This window comes from Doryrhamphus excisus, linkage group LG11 (assembly GCF_037039965.1).
Source record: "Doryrhamphus excisus strain RoL-2023G ecotype Guam linkage group LG11, RoL_Dexc_Guam_v1.1, whole genome shotgun sequence".
Taxonomy (NCBI): domain Eukaryota; kingdom Metazoa; phylum Chordata; class Actinopteri; order Syngnathiformes; family Syngnathidae; genus Doryrhamphus; species Doryrhamphus excisus.
In genome coordinates this window covers 14,697,041-14,717,328 of record NC_136367.1, presented here as the reverse complement: position 1 = coordinate 14,717,328, position 20,288 = coordinate 14,697,041, and the positions used below count along the sequence as shown (strand labels likewise).

The following is a 20,288-nucleotide window of genomic DNA, read 5'->3' as shown; positions in this document are numbered from 1 at the left end:
GAGACATTGTGACAAACGCCGGGCCATTTTCAACTTCCCGATTGCACGTGTGAAGCAGCTGAGCTCCTCTATGGCTGCCGCCTGTCTCGAGAGAGGCGGGTCCCTGTGTAGGATTGGCCAATCACAGAGCTTGAAGTATGAATACATAATGAGCATTTTCTTTAAACACCAATACGGATAATGACGAAATGTACTGGTATCATACTCGTATCGGCCAAAAATGCATTATCTATAATCAATAGTTATAATATTTATAATATATTTTGTTAAAAAGTACAACTTACATATTTTGGCTACGAAGAACCCCTTTTCAATTCAGGTCCTGTGTCTATACGCGCATAAGTACTAAACAAATGTCTTCTATAAAAAGAATATCGACCCGATACCAATCGACATAGCCTCTGGTATCGACGCTATATCTATTAGAATCGTGCCGCCCCTATGGCTGTTGTATAACACTGAGCGTGGTAAAGTGTTGAACGGAGAACAGCTAAGGTTGTCTTCATTGTAGACACTACAGAACAAACCCAAACTACTAGCTTTAGCTTTAGCATTTAGCAAGGGTGAATATAAATCGAGTTTATCAACATCTGCTTCCGGTGTGAGTTACAAAGGGAGCCGTGAAAAGGTAAGAACACCCTGACTTAAAAGACTTAAATGTTGAAGCAGTGATAAAAGGATATTTCATGAACGATATTTACCAATGTTATCAACGAGGTGGAAGTTAATGAATGAATTTTCCGTATTTGCGTTTCCTTTCAAAGATAAAACTAACATATTTAGTCTTACTAACTGCCTGGTAATTAAGAAAATTGACATCTAGATTGTCTTCGTGTCTGGCGATGTCGTGCTTATTCGATATTGTATATATTTGATTTCTGAGTGGTGATTATTTTCTACTATTTTATATTTTATTTATACTATTTTGACTGTAGTCTTTAGTAAGATGTTGTAAATTGTTCAATCATTTATTTTGGGGGGATAAACAACCAAAGTAACTGACAAAACATCTGAAATAGAAATCTGTCCTGCTTAATTTCACAGAATCAAAATGAATATGTTTTCATAAACGGGACAGTATACATTCATCTGTATGGATCCTATGGATATACATTATTATTGTCGATTAGGGGTCTAAACTCAATTTAACTGGGGGGCTACTGAAGCTGGAGGGTCTGGGTGAGGCTTGGGGCAAATCAGGTTAAAAAAACACATTTATTAAAAACTGAAAAATAAAATTAAAAAAAACTATCTTCAATGCTTTTGCTTCTGCTATAACCTACACTTTTTCACTGCTTTGGTTCTGGTTTTCCACAAGAAAAGCTCTAATTAAACATTCCACTGTTCTCAAATATGTTAACTTTTATTTACTACACAAAATAAGACGACAAAATAAAGAAAAATCAATCTATCAGTAATCAATAAATAAAATAATAAAACAAGAAAAACAAAAAAAATAAGAACAAGTTAAGAAACCAAATATAATTAGTGGGTGGAGAAACAGTACAGTATTAACAGTTATTTAAACTTTATTATTTAAACTAACATGAACATTAATGAAACATAACCGTTTTACCTAATTAGCAAGTTAGCATCGTTACATATAGGAGCAGCGTCGTAACTTGTCGTCGTCATCAATTTGGAGTGGCCAATTAACCTAGCATGTTTTTGGAATGTGGGAGTAAACCGGAGTACCCGAAAAAAAAACGAGTGCAGAACATGCAAACTCCACATAGAGATGGCGGAAATGATTATGTACTACAAAAAATTGTATAACCAAATGATTAATCGACAAAGTGTAAGATAAAATATACAGTATATATAAAATGCTGAATGTTTTATTGTCCATAAATGCTTCAATATCATGTGATTCATCATGGTTTTATGTCACCTGAAATGACCTCAGTGTTTTTTTTTTTATACATCTCCACTATGCTTTAGGGTTATGTATTTTTGACAAATGTGTCAACAAGGGCCTCATCCAACTTGTTTTTTTGTGGCTGATAAAAGGTGTGATCTTTCATTTGCACAATGAACATACTAAGTCAACCTGGAAAAGATGTTTTAGTTATACTGTAATATATTCATATTATAATGTAGTAATATTAACCTTACCACAGATGGGTGAAGGTCCGGTTTCATCTTTATGTTCACGAGGGACGGTAATGCCTGAACGTGGATTTAGTGTCATTATTGTACCCCAACTCCTTGAAACACAATAAGCCCTTCACATTTCAATAATAACGAGAAACAGTGAAAATACAGGTTTTGAAATGTAAACATACCATCTCTTAATAGTGTTTGATTTGGCTTATTTATTCAGACTGATCAAGTCAAAATGTTCCTCTTTCTAGCTGGCGCCATCCATATCTTCTGTCTCTGAACTCCAAGCTAACGTAACCATAGTAACCAAACCCTCCAAACTATCGACAAACACTATCCGCACGCTCAACTGACTGACTCTCACCACAAAAGCCCACATTTTAATGTTTAAGCCTGAGGGGTTAATATTGCTGAGTGTCATGGCAAACATGGCAACATATTCGGAACCACTTCCCGAATCCGTCACATGGTACAGCCGGGCAGCGAGGCTTCGGATATCATAAATTCTCAGTACACGCTTTGAAGCCCCGGCAACTATTGTAACATCACTACTGTTCGGCTTATGTCAGGGGTGGGCAAACTACGGCCCGGCGGCCACATGCGGCCCACAAAGCGTTTGAATCCGGCCCGCCAGTTGCTTTCTAAGTATTTCAACTTTTAACATAGAAACTGGCAACATGACTTGTAAGTTGGATGTTAATTTAATTTAATTTAATTTAATTTAATTTAATTTAATTTAATTTAATTTAATTTAATTTAATTTAATTCAATTCAATTCAATTCAATTCAATTCAATTCAATTCAATTCAATTCAATTCAATTCAATTCAATTCAATTCAATTCAATTCAATTCAATTCAATTCAATTCAATTTAATTTAATTTAATCATTTTCCTCACAAGGGTTGCAGGGGTGCTGGAGCCTATCCCAGCTGTCTTGGGCGAGAGGCGGGATACACCCTGGACTGGTCACCAGCCAATCCCAGGGCACATATAGACAAACAACCATTCACACTCACATTCATACCTATGGACAATTTGGAGTGGCCAATTAACCTAGCATGTTAACCTAGCGGGGAGAACATGCAAACTCCACACAGAGATGGCCGAGGGTGGAATTGAACCCTGGTCTCCTAGCTGTGAGGTCTGTGCGCTAACCACTAGACTGCCGTGCCGCTTAATTTAATTTAATTTAATTTAATTTAATTTAATTTAATTTAATTTAATTTAATTTAATTTAATTTAATTTAATTTAATTTAATTTAATTTAATTTAATTTATTATTTTTCATATATTTATACATTTTATAAAATATTATTATTATTTATTTAGTAAAAAAAACAACAAAACTGTCAAATTAAATTATATATTTTGATGTGGTCTGATATTTAAATTGCTCCTGATACAGCTGATATTATAACACTTTTACAGATAAAATTAGACAAATAATTCAAGGAAAATTATAATCATAAAATAGTGCTTGTGTGTGTTAAATATGTTCTGGCCCCACAGACAATTTTGTTAACTCAATGCGGCCCACAAGTCAAAATATCTGCCACCCCTGTGCTACTACGTAGTTGAGTTCCTCTTCAGGATGCCATTTTTGACTGATGTAAGCAATAGACCACATTGTTTTGTTTTTGGGTGAACTGGTTTTACTGGTCTCCTCAAAGGAACTTGATAATTTATGAATTATTCTTCACATTCGTTCTTTCTGACAGTATGTTTGGAGCAGTGGTGGTGGGCTTTGGAATCGCAGGTGGGGTGAGGATCAGAGATATGTTGACTCCACTGCAAGGCAGCTCTGCCGAGAAACTCGCAGTCAGAGGATTCATATCCAGGTAACACACATGCACACACACACACACACACACACACACTGGTACTACAAATCGTTCCACATTTATGGTCACGTTGCAACATTTTGTCAACAGAAGACGCCTGGAGAGTCAGCAAGGAGTTAGTCAGATCTCCAAAGAGGAGGCTCTGAACAGAAGTGACATTCAAGTCGCGTTCATCTGCACCGAGAATTTCTCACATGAGGACAGTGTCAGGTAACAGAGAGGGACTCAAAAATTCTTATTTTGTATTATAATTTACAAATTATTATAAATGTATTATAATATTTGAATTGTATTTATACTTATTCTGGCACAATGTTAAAGGGGACCTATTATTATGCTAATTTTGCAGCCCTTTGTATTGAATTGTGAACTCCTATAGAGCAGCTACACACAATAACCAACACACAAAGCTTTCTAGTTCTTCCAGAATCTGCACCTATTCAGCTGTATTTCTTTGGATTTGTGGTTCCCGCAAAAACGGTCTGTTTTAATGTATTCCACCTGCGGCCCGCCTCCAGGCACACCCACTCCGCTGTGGTTGGGAGTTGATAAACGGTATACGTGTTGATAATAAACGGCAATTTCGCCCACTGCCAAGTGCATAAGTGACTTCCGGTTTGTGCCGCCAATTTTATAGGAGTTGATAAACGGCAATTTATCTTTTTAAAATCTTCAAAGAGCTAAAATAATGCATAAGGCTAAAAACAAGCAATGACCTAAAAATGTCATTTATACTTCATAATACACATTTCTACTACTTCAACGTAAGGCACTAAATCAATGTGAAAGTCAGGTCTTATTTTCTGTACCATCAGAATGTACTTGCAGGCAGGGAAACACGTTTGCGTGGAGTATCCTATGACGCTCAACTACAAGGCTGCCGTTGACCTCTGGAATCTGGCTGAGGAAAAAGGTGAAGTATGATACAAGTATGATACAAGTATGATACAAGTATGATACCATGGGGTGTTCATAGTCCAACCCAACGTTCATTTGTGCCAAGAGTTTGGAGTCTTGTTCAAAGTATTTCCTGATCTACTTTATACTTTCTTGCATTTTCACTTCATGGAGATGCCATGGCTAATTTCTTTTTTCATACACCAAGGGAGTCCACAACCTTTTTCCAATGAAGGCAAAGTACTTGGAAAATGTCAAATCTGACTGTAGGATATATATTTGTACTGTTCATTCTTTGTTCAATATACCATCCGAGGTTCTCCTATTTGGCGATGTAGAGCATGAATACAGGTGGATCAAAAGCCCAATGCCTGGATTAGCCTGCTGCTGTGTTTAATGTAACTGTCAGGAACAGATGACATGTCCCATCCGGGGGCGTATGTGCTGAATGACGCATGGTGGCAGTCCAGGCAATGAAAGGTGTTCATTTGATTGGTTAAGATTACATTTGGCGTGGGTGCGGCCCGCTGCGCCAGACTGTGCTTCTCATAAAGTGCAAAATGTAGCCCAATGTCTGTTTTTTTTTGTTTTTTTGTGAATATCACATACTTTGGGTGTGTTTGCTGTTATTCCCAAATGCAGCACTAACAGCAGTTTGCTAGTTTTGATCGTGCTTGTTAAGTTTGAAGTGTCCATTATCTGGAATCTTTCCATAGAATCACGGAATCCCAACTCTAAAACCACTGATCCCTGACCCCTTCTTAACAGGATCTGAAATACAAAAATACATACAACCAACAATAAAGCCTCATGTTCCAGTGAATCTCCACTCACAGTGCCAGATTGTCACCGTCGGGGACGTGCGGGGATGAATTGGAACACAATTTTCAAGATGAAACACTCGATGTGCAAAGTCATCATTCATTCATTCATTTTTTACCGCTTTTCCTCACGAGGGTCACGGGGGGTGCTGGAGCCTATCCCAGCTGTCTTTGGGCGAGAGACTGGTGGCCAGCCAATCACCGGGCACATATAGACAAACAACCATTCATACTCACATTCATACCTATGGACAATTTGGAGTGGCCAATTAACCTAGCATGTTTTTGGAACGTGGGAGGAAACCGGAGTACCCGGAGAAAACCCACGCATCCACGGGGAGAACATGCAAACTCCACACAGAGATGGCCGAGGGTGGAGTCGAACCCTGGTCCTCCTAGCTGTGAGGTCTGCACGCTAACCACTCGACCGCCGTGCGGTCATCATTCAAACATACTTATTTGTCTCCTTCCTGCTTGTGCTGTGAGGTGTTCAGGTGCACTCGTAATTATGAGTGTTATGCACTCATCGTTTTTCATTTTTGTTCATATACCCCTATGACAATTGTATGTAATAATCTTAAGGAGACAATTCAACATTTTTTTCAACACATTGAGAGAAAAAACAAGCAACAAGTGTTTCTGATGTTGAATGTGTTTTATTTCTATTTTGTGTCGGAAAGGCTTTTCTTAAACGTAAACATATGTCAACGTTGTGTGTTAGGTGTTATTCTCCATGAGGAACACATCGAGCTTATGTCCGAAGATTACAGGCAGCTGAAGCGAGAGGTCCAAGGAAACATCCTGCAGGAAGGAAGTCTTCATTTTACAGGTTTGTGCTTTGGTACTGCAGTACATGTATACGTTTGTAGTTTTATAGCAGCGCTGATTCTTCTACTTCATTATGTCACATTCATGCATGCAGTTTTGGATCTTATGAATGGTGGTTTCATGGACAAGAACAGGTTATTTATGTTATTTATGCCTCTCGTGAATAAACCACCACTAATAAATGTGGCCCTTGCTGATAAACACATTATAACGGGACTCTCTGTGAACGTGGCTCGTCATTCCAAGTTTGTACAATAGATGGATGGACCGACATGACCCAAATTACAATATGTTGGTCTGTTTCTTTGTTTTTTTTAAAGGCGGTGTTCTGAAGCCTGGATTTGGTTTCTTGGCATTCAGTGGCATCGCTCGCCTCACCTGGTTGGTTGACTTGTTTGGGGAGCTTTCCGTAACAGCGGCAACCATGGAGGAGGACTCTAGTAAAAACTACAGCAAGATGACTGCCCAGCTACAAACTGCTGACAACAAGTGAGTACTTTGATATGAAAGTTTAATGTTAGTGCGGCCCGCGCAAGTTTGATATGGATGCTGTATGGTATCATGTACCCAGAAAAATTATTACGTTTGATTAATGTTCATGTTAAAGCTTAAATAACTGTTAATAGTTATCCTCCCTATCCGTGTGGAAGTGGTACGTTTTTGGCTATTTAAGTTTAAAGGAAATAACTTGAAGGCTACCGTTTAGGTCACTAACTCTCTGGATTTTTGACAATTTGGAGTGGCCAATTAACCTAGCATGTTTTTGGAAAGTGGGAGGAAACCGGAGTACGCGGAGAAAACCCACGCATGCACGGGGAGAACATGCAAACTCCACACAGAGATGGCGGAGTGTAGAATTGAACCCTGGTCTCCTAGCTGTGAGGTCTGAGTGCTCACTACTTGTCCGCCGTGCAGCCCCGGTTTAGGTTCATGTGTCCGTGAAAATGATGACGTTGCAGTCTTTTACTGTGAGTGCTGTGGAGTCGTAAATCGTCCATTTTATTCACTGAAGGCCACACATTATCAAGGAAAATGCTTGATAAGGGGAGTCTGTATAGTGTTAGCTTGAACATAGCTTGTACTCGTCCATGCCTTCCTCGCCTTGGTTTAGGTTCTTGACGCCGCTTGCGACCATTTCCGAATGGTACAATCTTGATCACATGACATTTTCATCTGATTCAATTGCAAGAGTGGTAGTTGAATCAAATGGTTGAGTCAGTGACGTATAAGACACGCCTGGTTTCCTCTGAAAGATGTTATTAGTCAGTCTTGAGTAACAGGATGAGAACTTCGCCCCCACAGTCAGTACCAAACAACTCAACACCGAAGAATTAGTGCTCAAATGGGACTAAAGATTAAATACGAGTTAATAGCGCTCAGCTAGTATGTTAAATAATGCCTTTCCGCAAAAATGTCATCTGCGCCCTAGACCGTTGACATGGACGGAAGAACGGGGACCGGGCCTCCGAAGAACCAAGAATATCAACTTTCACTTTGACTCTGGAACGCTGACACAAATCCCTTCGTCACCCAGAGGATCAGTGGGCCTCTTCATGCAGGACTTGATCCTCTTCTCCTCCAAGCTCACTGGCCAGGTGACTCCAGAGGATCTCCAGAAAGAGAAATGGAGGGTTCTACACTGTTTGCAGCTTGCAGAGAGAGTACAACAACTGTGCCAGAAATAAGTAGGTTTGACAGGTTCGAGTGTACTTTACGTCACCGTGCATACAAGTTTCATATTTTGTCAGTAAATTGATAAGAAATTAAGGTAGGCCGGTCATGATAATGGATATATCAGGGGGAAAAAAACAGGTCGGTAATTATGAGCACTGGATAAATTGTCTCTGTGCTACACAGGCTGGATGACAAGAGGGTTCACTCTGTGCATTGCCTCTATATGAAATCAACACTGAAGAGAGAGAGAATCTTCTCAGCATAAAGCCTCTTTCATAACAGAGGGGAGTGGCTTGCCATGATTCAAATTTGACATAATTAATGAAATAAATTAGCATTCTTAACATTTTTGACAGCCCTAAAATATAACAAAATACCACACAACAACAAAACACATTCATTCATTTTCTAGTGCTTATCCTCATGAGGGTTGCGTGCTGGAGCCTATCCCAGCTGTCTTTGGGCGAGAGGCGGGGTACACCCTGGACTGGTGGCCAGCCAATCACAGGGCACATATAGACAAACAACCATTCACACTCCCATTCATACCTATGGACAATTTGAAGCTAACATGTTTTTGGAATAGGGGAGGAAACCGGACAAAACACATACAGCAGGGGTCTCAAACACGCGGCCCATGTGTTTTTGGCTATTTAAGTTTAAAGGATTTATTATTATTATTATTATATTTATTTATTTATTACTGATTGATTGATTTTCTTTATTCTTGATTTGTTTATTTACTTTTTCATCTTATTTTGTGTAGAAAAACAAAAAGTAAGATATTTGAGAACAGTGGAATGTTTTATCAGAGCTTTTCTTGTAGAAAATTGGAACCAAAGCGAAGTTTTTTTTTATTTTTTTGGGGGGGGGACCATGATGCGGCTCAGTCACACCCAGACCCGATCTCCAGTGGCCCTCAAGTAAATTGAGTTTGAGACCCCTGACACACAGTATATATTAAAATAAACAACATATAATAATAATAATAATCAATAAATAACAGTAATAAATAAACAACAGCTCATATCATCACACTCCAATATCCATAGTATCGACACTATGGATATTGGGGTGCATCCAACCAAAGTCCCTACTCTTAGTTCTAGGTTCTTGGCGCTTCTCTTTTCTCTCTTCTTACAGACACATTTCCCTCCTCCCCTTCTTTGACCAACAGTAACCTAATTTCCACCAGCACCCTGTAGGTGAACAGCACCGATGATGGTCGTTGTTAACCCGGGCCTTGACCGCTCTGCTATGGAAGTCATGCGTTCAATTAGCATAATTGGTTTGGCAAATCGGATGCCCTTCCTGACCCAACCCTATGTATTTATCCAGGCTTGGGACTCGATTCTATTCTCACTATTCATTCTCATATCAATATTATTGATTTATGGATTGTTGCAACCACCCCTGAAAATACTAATCTCATTGTGCTTATATGGATCCAGACACTAACATCATGGGTATCAATATTATTGATATTTCCATCGATGCGCTCACCCGTAGACAACAGTACATTCGTACACAGAGTACACAGTATACTTCAGTGATTGAAGTAACATTAGAGGCATAGTTCATTTTTGAACAATGTGCATTGCTTTATACCGTGTGTGCATTATATACAGTGGAACACAACCCAGAGAACTCGTTATTTATTGACAGTGACTATAGAATGATAACATGGTAATGAGGAATACAGGACAACTTAAAGCACCATTGCAACTACGTATGACAGATACCCGGACATTTTTACATGCTTGAATAGTGCTAATAACTGACTAACTAACTGCTGTATGCAGCATTCTGCTGTTCTGTGCATCTTACTTGAAACATAATCTATTTATTTTCATTATGTAGTGATGTGCTGCAAAACATTTTAATATGATGGCATTACTGGAGTTAGCGCTGTTACAGGAACTTGTACCACAAAGAAATGGAATACTTGACATGAAACATGATATTTAATAAACTGGCCTGACTACTTGCCATCATTTTCAATCATTCTTTGTTATGATTAGCCTCATGTACATATAACAGTGGCTTATATTGAATTACATTCAAATGATGTGTGTTGCTAAGAGTAATTCTTACAAAAATTGTATCATTTTTCAATTTTGTTGTGACTTTTTAACCCATAAAAAGCCAGAGCCGTTTAAAGTCCAATGCCAAGACATGACCTCGCTTACCTGACACACTTCCAGTTTGGGATAGTCCCATGAGAACCTTTCCAAATTGTTTTCTACACATCACTTAGGGACTTAGCCCAAAGTTGTATAGGACATTTTTGAACACCTAAAGTGTCACCATGTCAAAATATCTTCATGTTAGTATATGTCACTTCATTTAAAAGTGCCTGAAGCTGTTTTTTATTATTTTAAACGTACAATAACATGCATTAAAAAAAACCTCCATAAATGTTGATACAAAGATGACTGAAATAATACTAATTTGTACGAATGCTAATATTACTAATTCATTTGGTATTCCACAGGGTGTTTTTTGGTCTTCCTTTGTAGGGGAGTTCAGTTAGAGCACAACCCCACCCACACTGGGCTGAATTGTATAGATAAGATAGAAACTTAGAAACAGACTTTTTTGGGGAAATACAAATATAGAAATATTCAACTTCACCTTCAATGTTTTCAACCATTGTATCAATGAAAAAGTATCAAAAAGTATCAATGAAAAAATATACATTTTTTCAAATAAAATTAATCACGTCGTATGTACTGTGATTACAAATATATTCAATAAAATACATGTCATTACAGATAGATAGATGGATAGATGGATAGATAGATGGATAGATAGATAGATGGATAGATAGATAGACAGACTTTATTGTCATTGCACAATAACACAGCAGTGAAATTGCCAACAAAATGTCGTTGCCTGGCTCCCATATAATAATAAATAATAAATAACAATGTGGAGAATAAATAGATGACATCAAATATGAACAATGTACAGCGTAAACAGTAACTTGTACAAATAATTTAAATAATTTAGAATAAATAATCATATACTATAAATTAGTAATATAATATAATATCTAGTTCATATTTATGTTACATAATATATAGTCTAGTAATTGAGATGTATTTATACAACTATAGGTGAAATAAAGATGTTATGGATGTATATTTAAAAGTAGTACCCGCCCACCCTGACATGGACCGGCACACCGCTGTGAATGATTGGAGCGCATGCTTGCCGACTGTGACGTTTGCGGAAGCAGATTCGTCCTCGTGAGGAATAACAGGTAACGTCTGTTCAAATGTCACATTTAACAAATAGCGGATTATTCCAAAGGCAGAAAACAAAAAGTCTAGGAAAGAAATAATATTATCTCCGTTTCGGTCATATCTAGTTATCCACGAGGCGTTTTACACGTCTCAAGCAGTGTAAGTAATGTATAGTGTAATATATCTACTGTATATCGTTACGAAAATGTTCAAGGGCAAATGTCATGGTCAGTCATGCGATTATTATTACTATTTTACTTGATAATTGAATTAATTTGTGATTTATCCCAGTTGACTTGGGGCGAGAGGCAGGGTACATCTTGGAGTGGTGGCCAGCCAATCACAGGGCATGTTCCAAAGTCAATATTCTCAATTTATTCGGGACATTTTAGCCTTCCTAGTACATTGCACTATCATGCTAGGTGTTAGCATGGCTAGCATGGTAACATTAGAATAGTAGCATTTTTAAGATGTTTGAGTTTTTATCTGAAGTTTCATAACTTGATGCTATCCAAACATGGTCTGTGACATAAGTGATCACTGCAAGTGATTTTTCTGTCTTTCTGTCAGTGTGAAGCCAGGTGTGGTACATGCAAAATGGGGGTTCCCACCAGTAAACTGCAACAGCTCACCATTTTCACCACCTTACTGACAGGAGGAGGGGTCAGCACTATGTACTATCTGATGCAGAGTAAGTACACTGTACTCAAAGATATACTTACTGATGATAACACTCCAAATGGTGCAAGTTTGGCTCTTTACCTTTTTACACAGCTGTCTCATCCAACAATTTCACACAATTACACTGGATACCTGCACATTTCCCGATTTTTGATTAAAAATAATGTCTATTTGTTGGAAAAACCTGGAAATGTGTACTGTTTACCTCCAAAATAGCCGTTTTTTTTCAGAAAAGAGGGTTTATTTACTGGTTATTATTGGTAATATACATGGTACAAACATTGTATGAATATGTCATACTACACATGGTGTAAATATGTTATAATAAAGCATAAAATAGCAGCATAATACAGCAGAGTTTATACAGTACCTTGTATCTCCTGCTGAGGGCGCCAAATCCACAGGAAAGGAACACTAGCTGGACACTCATTCAACTGCAAGTGGTATTTAATTCATCATCATATTAAAGGATGAGTAAGTGAATATGATTGCATGTAATAATGATGCTTATATACCCAAAAAAGCATATAGTACATTTTGGTGTTTTTTTTTATTAAGGAGGAACATGTTTTGCTTCAACAAGCCTTGTCATTTGTGTTTTGTGTGCTATAAGAGAAATTTGCTGAGTCGGACTACCACAAACTGGCTGTGCAGAAGTTGCAGGTGTGTACGGTAGCCATGGAAAGTTTGGGGGCTCCACCTTTAAAGGTTCACAACATCCATCTGACAGACAGACACAATCAAATAGATCAACAAACAGCACAGGTAACAGGGTCATTTGCTAATATTTGACCTTTACAGACCTTGACAACAACTTCCCTGTTTTTACAGATCAAGATCCCAGTGACCGGCTCCAAAACTGGAGGCTATTTATATACAAGTTCAGTCAGAGGCCCCGAAACCAACAGGTTAGTACACCGTTGAGTATTGTAATAGTACCATATTTCGTGACATTTATGCAGGCACACATTGTTGTATTAATGAATTGTTGGTTCCGGCGTTCACATCCTACATTTTAGGTTGTCCTAATGAGTCCTTTCGAAGAATCGAACCAGTGCAAAGCACTCATGCATCCATAACGGCAGTAGGAAAAATACTACTGGGCCCAGTATTACCAATAGGTTTAGATGCCCACTCTGTAAACCATTGCAAAGGATTTGAAATAAAACTGTTTAGATGTGACTGCTTTCAGAAATACCGCTGGAATAGGTGCGGATTCTGGAAGATCTGGAAAGCTTTCCGTGTGGGTTATTGTGTGTAGCTGCTCTACAGGAGTCCACAACTCAATACAAAGGGTGTACAAATGACCATAATGGTGCTATTTTTGCTGCAGTTAGCCACGCTAAGGTGAAAATCAACTCTGAACCCTTGATGTCACTTCCTGTCTGGTGCTCTTTCAGGTTTATAGTAACACACATGAGCATGAGCCTGTCTTAATATGGCGTATTGGCTCATATTTGGTCTGCTCTTGGTGCAGGCCGCTGTGTAACCAAGTCATCTACATCAATTTCGCGTCGCTCTCTGGTAAATGTGGCCAGTGACTATAATGTCAATGAATGCTGTCTTTGGAACTTGGCCCCCGACTGCACTTTGGACACCCATGCCTGAGGCAGGCATGAGTTTGTGCTAAAAACTTGTATGTCGGTGTTCATCCCCGCAGATGGAGTGTTAAGATGGCCGTTCTGAGGCTGAAAGAAGGACAGACCATCAACCTGATGAACGCTCCGTCACCAGTGTGGGCAGAAGTCGCCCCGTGACAAATTTGGAGAAAACATGCAATTCGAACCTGCAACAACGTCTGTTATCATTCAACCTTTCACCTTTCTTTTTAAACGTGAGCATCTTGAGTCAATGTCATAACTGGAAGAAATGTGGGACAAAATGATCCCCTCTGTGTGCGGACAAGAGAACACACACTTTCACCGACTGTGTTAACCACAGTTTCCTCTTCCTGGCACACACACAACACACACACAACACACACAACATAGTACGCTCATGGATGTCGTCATAGCACACAGCTTCTCAAGCTGACACGCTGGTGCTTACTAAACGGTTTCTTTATTCATAGTGTCCTTCAGTTTGCTGTTGATGGCCCAGACATTGATGACCTCATTTGTGTGATTAAACTTTGGTATGCATCATAAAATAGAACATATTTACACTCTGTGTATTATTTGCATATGAAATGTGTGTATATCTGGGCCTGTGACGCCAAAACGTTAAGTACTATAAAATATATAAATGTAATCATTCTATATATATATATATATATATATATATATATATATATATATATATATATATATATATATTCATTCATTCATTTTCTACCGCTTTTTCCTCACGAGGGTCACGGGGGGTGCTGGAGCCTATCCCAGCTGTCTTCGGGCGAGAGGCGGGGTACACCCTGGACTGGTGGCCAGCCAATCACAGGGCACATATAGACAAACAACCATTCACACTCACATTCATACCTATGGACAATTTGGAGTCACCAATTAACCTAGCATGTTTTTGGAATGTGGGACAAAACCGGAGTACCCGGAGAAAATCCACGCATCCACGGGGAGAACATGCAAACTCCACACAAAGATGGCCGAGAGTGGAATTGAACCCTGGTCTCCTAGCGGTGAGGTCTGCGCGCTAACCACTAGACCGCCGGCATGTATGTATATGTATATATATATATATATATGACCAGTCCAGGGTGTACCCCGCCTCTCGCCCAAAGACAGCTGGGATAGGCTCCAGCACCCCCGCGACCCTCGTGAGGAAAAAGCGGTAGAAAATGAATGAATGAATGTATATCTATCTATATATATATATATATATATATATATAGTTTTATGATACACATTGTAGTATCATCTGGATGAATGAAATATGTTGATGAAATACTTTCTTCTTTCCATAGTTGAATGTGCTGACAACAAAATCATCCAAAAATGATCCATGAAAATCAAATGTACCCATGGAGGCCTGGACTTGGAGTTATTGTCAAAATGAAAGTGGAAAAAACACGCTACAGGCTGATCCAACTTGTATATATATCCAAGTATGTAGTATGTATGTATGCACACACACACACACACATCAAACACATCAACCCCCCCCCCCCCCACTCATATCAGCACTATGAAGTGAACTTGCAACCAGTGGTTTCAAATGAGTACATGCTGGAGTACACACACACACACACACACACACACAGCAGACACGTACCAGTGTGTGTACGTCCCCTGTGGATGCCGGACTGACCTTCTGAAGTCTCCCTGCCTTCTTTAAAAATCAGCATTGGTGAGTTGTATCTGGGGTGAAAGTATTTCAAAGTCACTGTCCTTGTTTGAAACGTGTGTGTTTGACAAGGGCAGGGTGGTGAAAAGGTCATTTTCATTTGTTTAGTGGGCGAATGGTAACCTCATTTCATCAAAGATTCATCAACCTCTGACCAAAAATGGTACACAGAGAAATGGCCAAGGATGATGTTTTTATTGAGTGTCTGAGATGGTGCTTGTGAAAAGATAACACTGGTAATTAATGCTAACGTGGAATGAGGGACACCCAATGCAAGAGAAAAGCGCATATTATCTGTTATCTGTCGGAAGTCAAATATGTCCAGTAAACAGGATATGACTATGACTTCACTACGTGTTAGCTAGTGAATATATAAACATATATTTTTGCTGTACTACTTCAACTCTATGCTACTAAAATGACACTCATAACATGAATTGAATATGACTTTATTCTTGTATTTTTCCTTATTCTTTTTCTTAATACTACAGTAGAAACTTTGAGGCCATATTTTTATTTTGAAGCTATTTTGAAACTGGATTTTCCTCATATGAATCAAATTGTTTAGGATTTTAAAAACAAAAATTGATCATTTCAAGAATCTTTTCCAATGGCTGGGTCAACACACAGTCTTCCTGTCACAATTATTATTTAGTTTCTTTAAATATTACAACCATGACATCTTTTTTTCTTTAATATTTCTTTGATGGTACTCAAATAAAATTTTATAAAAATTAAATTATTTAAAAAAAAAATTTCTCACAACACTACCATGTTATTCTTGGCAAATTATGACCTCTTTTTATCAGATTACATCTTTTTGACTTACATATTCTGACTACAGAATCACTGCTGATTTACATTTTTGCTATTTTTCTTACCCCTTTTTTCCTTGTTGAAAGCAGGCTAATAAAAAAAAACAGCAATGGGCCAAAAATGGCTTCCAGGTTGCATTATGGATATATAGTATCATATCATATTGACCTTCATTGGATTGTTTTTTGGCACATTTAATGACCTGCATCCTTTCATTTCTATTCCATCCATCCATTTTCTATACCGCTTATCCTCACTTGGTTTGGGAATTAGCTGCCAGCGGTTACTTAATAAAGAGTAATAATGTCTCAAGTCCTAATGCGTCATTTTTGGGAAGAATGGTATTGCACACTCCATGGGAGAGTCAGGACATGTCAGCATTTTCACTTCTCTTTTTGAAGGGAGTAACAATAACACGTACACAACACACTCTACTCCGCCACGCAGGATATATCGAAGTATAATTAGTACATCAACGCTTTGCAGATCCTCTTCTTTCCATCATCACCACGCTTTGGTACTTTGTTAAGGCCACGGTTTGTTTTGGGTACAGCAAGGGAACACAATGCAAAACAGAAAAAAAGACAAAAGTTGCTCCTTCTTGTCTTTTGTACCGCATACAGTTGCATCTTGATTAAGAAAGACGAAGCCAGCTCCGTTTTATGATATTAAAAGAATAATGTGGCTTTGCCATCGTATGACGTTTTAAAGAGAGGCAGCTCAGATTTGTTTGTGACATGAAAAGACTAATTCAACAACATTGACATTCAAAAGAATAAAGTTTCTTTGTTTTGTTTTCGGGGGGCACGGTGGAAGAGTGGTTAGCACGCAGACCTCACAGCTAGGAGGACCAGGGTTCGATTCCACAGAGTTTGCATGTTCTCCCCGTGCATGCGTTTTCTCTGGGTACTCCGTTTTCCTCCCACATTCCAAAAACATGCTAGGTTAATTGGTGACTCCTAATTGTCCATAGGTATGAATGTGAGTGTGAATGGTTGTTTGTCTATATGTGCCCTGTGATTGGCTGGCCACCAGTCCAGGGTGTACCCTGCCTCTTGCCCGAAGACAGCTGGGATAGGCTCCAGCACCCCCGCGACCCTCATGAGGAAAAAGCGGTAGAAAATGAATGAATGAATGTTTTCAATGGTTTTTATTTGGACTCCGCCGATCTATCTGCCACTGATTGGGATTGGCCGATACCAGTGAAAAAACACGGTATTAATATCGGCGGATACTTGCTTCATAGAGCACTTGGCAGGGTTGGGTGAGTTTTCGATGCTCCCGCTGTACTTGCAAGTCTGGGCAAATCTGTGGGGATGAGTACCACCTCAGTACGGATTTGGGAACATGCAGACACGATGTAGCCCTTTTAGTGCAGGAGGAACTTTGGTTGTGTGTCAGACGCGTCGGACGTTTGCGTTTGCGCCGTGCTTAAAACCGGCGTTGTGCACACTGATATCACACTGATATTGTATCTCCTCTCCGAGCCCAGAAGAGGCAGTCGGGTGCATCTGTGCCTCAAAAGGCAGCGTATGCGGCTGGAGGGGCGCAGCAGAGGAGGATAAACTTGCTTTTCATTCAGGTTTTCACTAATTAATGTTGCCAAAAATGTGTTCACATTTGGTAACATTTATTGGCCAATAAATCGGCCTCTTGTAAAATCGGCCATTTTGTAAAAGCGGCTCTCTCAAGACAAAAAAAAAATCGGCATTGGTATCGGTATCGTCTGATTTCTCTGCTGGATTACGGGGATCGGTATCGGAACATCCTCAGTTGTTATTCATATTGGAAGCAGTGAATGGCTGTTCAAAGACAGGTAGGCAAACCTCGGTCCCTGACCATGAGGTGACACCTTGGCCCTTTAGCTGGTTAGCTAGCGCTGTTTTCAGTGGGGGTCAGTTGGCCCGTCTCCAGCGCCAGCAGGTCAACAAGATGAAGCATTTACTGTACGTTCCTTGTTTTCTATACAAATCAAACCAATTATTATTATTGTTCCTTGTGTTCTGCAGGACGATCCCAGCCATGAACACGGGTGAAGGCCAATATTCTCTCCTCGAGGAGCTTCTGAATAACTTTGACATGACGTATGACCCGAGCTATGTGCAGAGCGACACTGTTAAACTGTGCGACAAGAAGTACGTCAATCTCTTCGGCTCCCAATTCAACCCGGTGTTCTGCTATGTCAACTTCATCCTGAGTTACCTGGGCAACGGCTTGGTCCTCTACATCATCTTCAAGTACGAGAAGCTCAACACGGTGACAAACATCTTCCTGCTCAACCTGGTGCTCTCCAACATCCTCTTCGCCTCCAGCCTCCCCTTCTGGGCCACCTATCATCAGTCTGAGTGGGTTTTTGGTGCCGTGTTGTGTAAGATGGTGAGCAGCGCCTACTTCATTGGCTTCTACAGCTCCATACTCTTCCTCACGCTTATGACTTTTGATCGCTACCTGGCGGTGGTTCATGCGGTGGCGGCTGCCAGGAGCAGGAAGAGGAGCTACGCGGTGGTTTCTTCCGTGGTGGTGTGGTGTGTTAGTATGTTAGCCAGCGTCAAGGAGCTAGTTTTCCAGAACGTGTTTGAGAGTCAATCCAATGGACTAATGTGTGAGGAGTCCGGGTACTCGGCGACAACCATGGCCTTCTGGCGCCTGGTCAGCTACTACCAACAGTTCCTTATGTTCTTCCTGCTCCCTCTCCTCATGGTGACGTACTGCTACATCAGCATCACCATCCGCATCCTGTCCACACGCATGAAAGAGAAATGCCGCGCCATTAAGCTCATATTCGTCATCATCTTCACCTTCTTCATATGTTGGACCCCCTACAACATTGTCATCCTCCTCCAAGCCATACAGAACACCGAGACAGAAGAGCGGTGCGACGACGCCAATAAGCTGGACTACGCCATGTTTGTAACACGTAACGTAGCCTACCTGTACTGCTGCATCAGTCCAGTCTTCTACACCTTCGTGGGCAAGAAGTTCCAGAGTCACTTTAAAAGAATGCTCGCCAAGAAAATCCCGTGTTTGGGGAGACGCTTCAGTCTCAGCAGCCAGAGTACCAGATCCACGTCACAGAGGACGCCGCATTCCGATAACGAGTACTAGATAAAGCTTAGCCAAGGGTGTCCAAACTGCAAGCCACTACTTTTTTAATTCGATCAAATGAAACAAGTACTTATTATTATTATTAAGTAGTATTTTGGCCACACCAAAAAATATATGAGTACAAATAGCCCCCCCAAAGTACTGTACCTGTACATCTTCCAGTATACGTTCTTTGCTGATTGTCACGTATCGTGTCATTTTTGCACAGTGGATTCCTTACTCAGCATAATAATATTTTATTTTTTCATCAATCTCATTCACCCGATGTAGCTAACATATAAATGTACAGCAACCATGTAGCATTGGTAAAAAATAACTCAATTTTGTTTCACTGTTTTTTTCCTCAAGTGTTGAAATGTCACACTTTGTACAGCTGTCCTGAACGCATCATAGTTGTGTGCTGAGATGCAAAATTGATCTTAAGTAATATGATCAAATGTATACACGTTTGTTCCCAATGTTAACTGTAAAACTGCCAAATATTTTTTGTGATATTGTTGATATTGGTTTGCGCAAGTGTGTTTGACAAGCAGAGTAGCACCCAGAAATAAAAGGGGCGTACATTAAAAGCACCTTAGCACCATGGCACACACAAATAGAGGTCATTCAGTCAGCCACAACAAGGTGCACTTGTGTTCCTATAACAAAAATACTTAAACCGTTTCACAGTTAAACATAATTGATGCTGAAAACCAGACTGTGCAAATACTCTCAAGGGATATTAAATGATGCTTTCAATGCCAGCTGTACACTGGTGACTCTAAAGGATATCCATGCTTCATTTCGAGTAGTATTCCTTAAATAAGTGTCATAAAAATAATAAAAATGGTTGAGGGGTGATAGAGGGTACATATGCCTATAAAGGTCTTTTTCAATATATTATATACTGATATGGACACAACCAAACATTACAAACACTTAATAATTATATATATTGTAATTATTAATTATAGTAAAGATTTTTTAAAACATTTGT

The 20,288-nt window shown here is 39.4% G+C and overlaps 3 protein-coding genes across 4 annotated transcripts; all 3 read left to right on the top strand.

Annotated features, from left to right (window-relative positions):
• Nucleotides 1-453: 453 nt before the first annotated feature.
• On the top strand, nt 454-10,412 carry blvra (biliverdin reductase A). Its single transcript, XM_058074391.2, has 7 exons — nt 454-628; nt 3,823-3,942; nt 4,036-4,155; nt 4,761-4,858; nt 6,385-6,492; nt 6,812-6,980; nt 7,921-10,412. Exons 2-7 carry the CDS (start codon nt 3,824-3,826, stop codon nt 8,174-8,176), a joined length of 870 nt encoding a protein of 289 aa, XP_057930374.2. The 5' UTR covers nt 454-628; nt 3,823; the 3' UTR covers nt 8,177-10,412.
• A 977-nt stretch (nt 10,413-11,389) lies between these two features.
• On the top strand, nt 11,390-14,120 carry coa1 (cytochrome C oxidase assembly factor 1). The gene is made up of 5 exons (XM_078794790.1): nt 11,390-11,430; nt 11,984-12,104; nt 12,708-12,859; nt 12,926-13,002; nt 13,755-14,120. Exons 2-5 carry the CDS (start codon nt 12,011-12,013, stop codon nt 13,849-13,851), a joined length of 420 nt encoding a protein of 139 aa, XP_078650916.1. The 5' UTR covers nt 11,390-11,430; nt 11,984-12,010; the 3' UTR covers nt 13,852-14,120.
• A 28-nt stretch (nt 14,121-14,148) lies between these two features.
• On the top strand, nt 14,149-20,278 carry ccr12a (chemokine (C-C motif) receptor 12a). 2 transcript variants are annotated; one of them, XM_058074061.2, is made up of 3 exons: nt 14,149-14,228; nt 15,012-15,152; nt 18,217-20,278. In XM_058074061.2, the coding sequence occupies exons 2-3, from the start codon at nt 15,043-15,045 to the stop codon at nt 19,310-19,312; spliced, it is 1,206 nt and encodes a 401-aa protein (XP_057930044.2). In that variant the 5' UTR covers nt 14,149-14,228; nt 15,012-15,042; the 3' UTR covers nt 19,313-20,278. The 2 variants fall into 2 exon arrangements, with proteins under 2 accessions (XP_057930044.2, XP_057930054.2); XM_058074071.2 differs by lacking the exons at nt 14,149-14,228; nt 15,012-15,152 and adding an exon at nt 15,291-15,394 and having other exon boundaries at nt 18,217-20,277.
• The last annotated feature ends 10 nt before the right edge of the window (nt 20,279-20,288 follow it).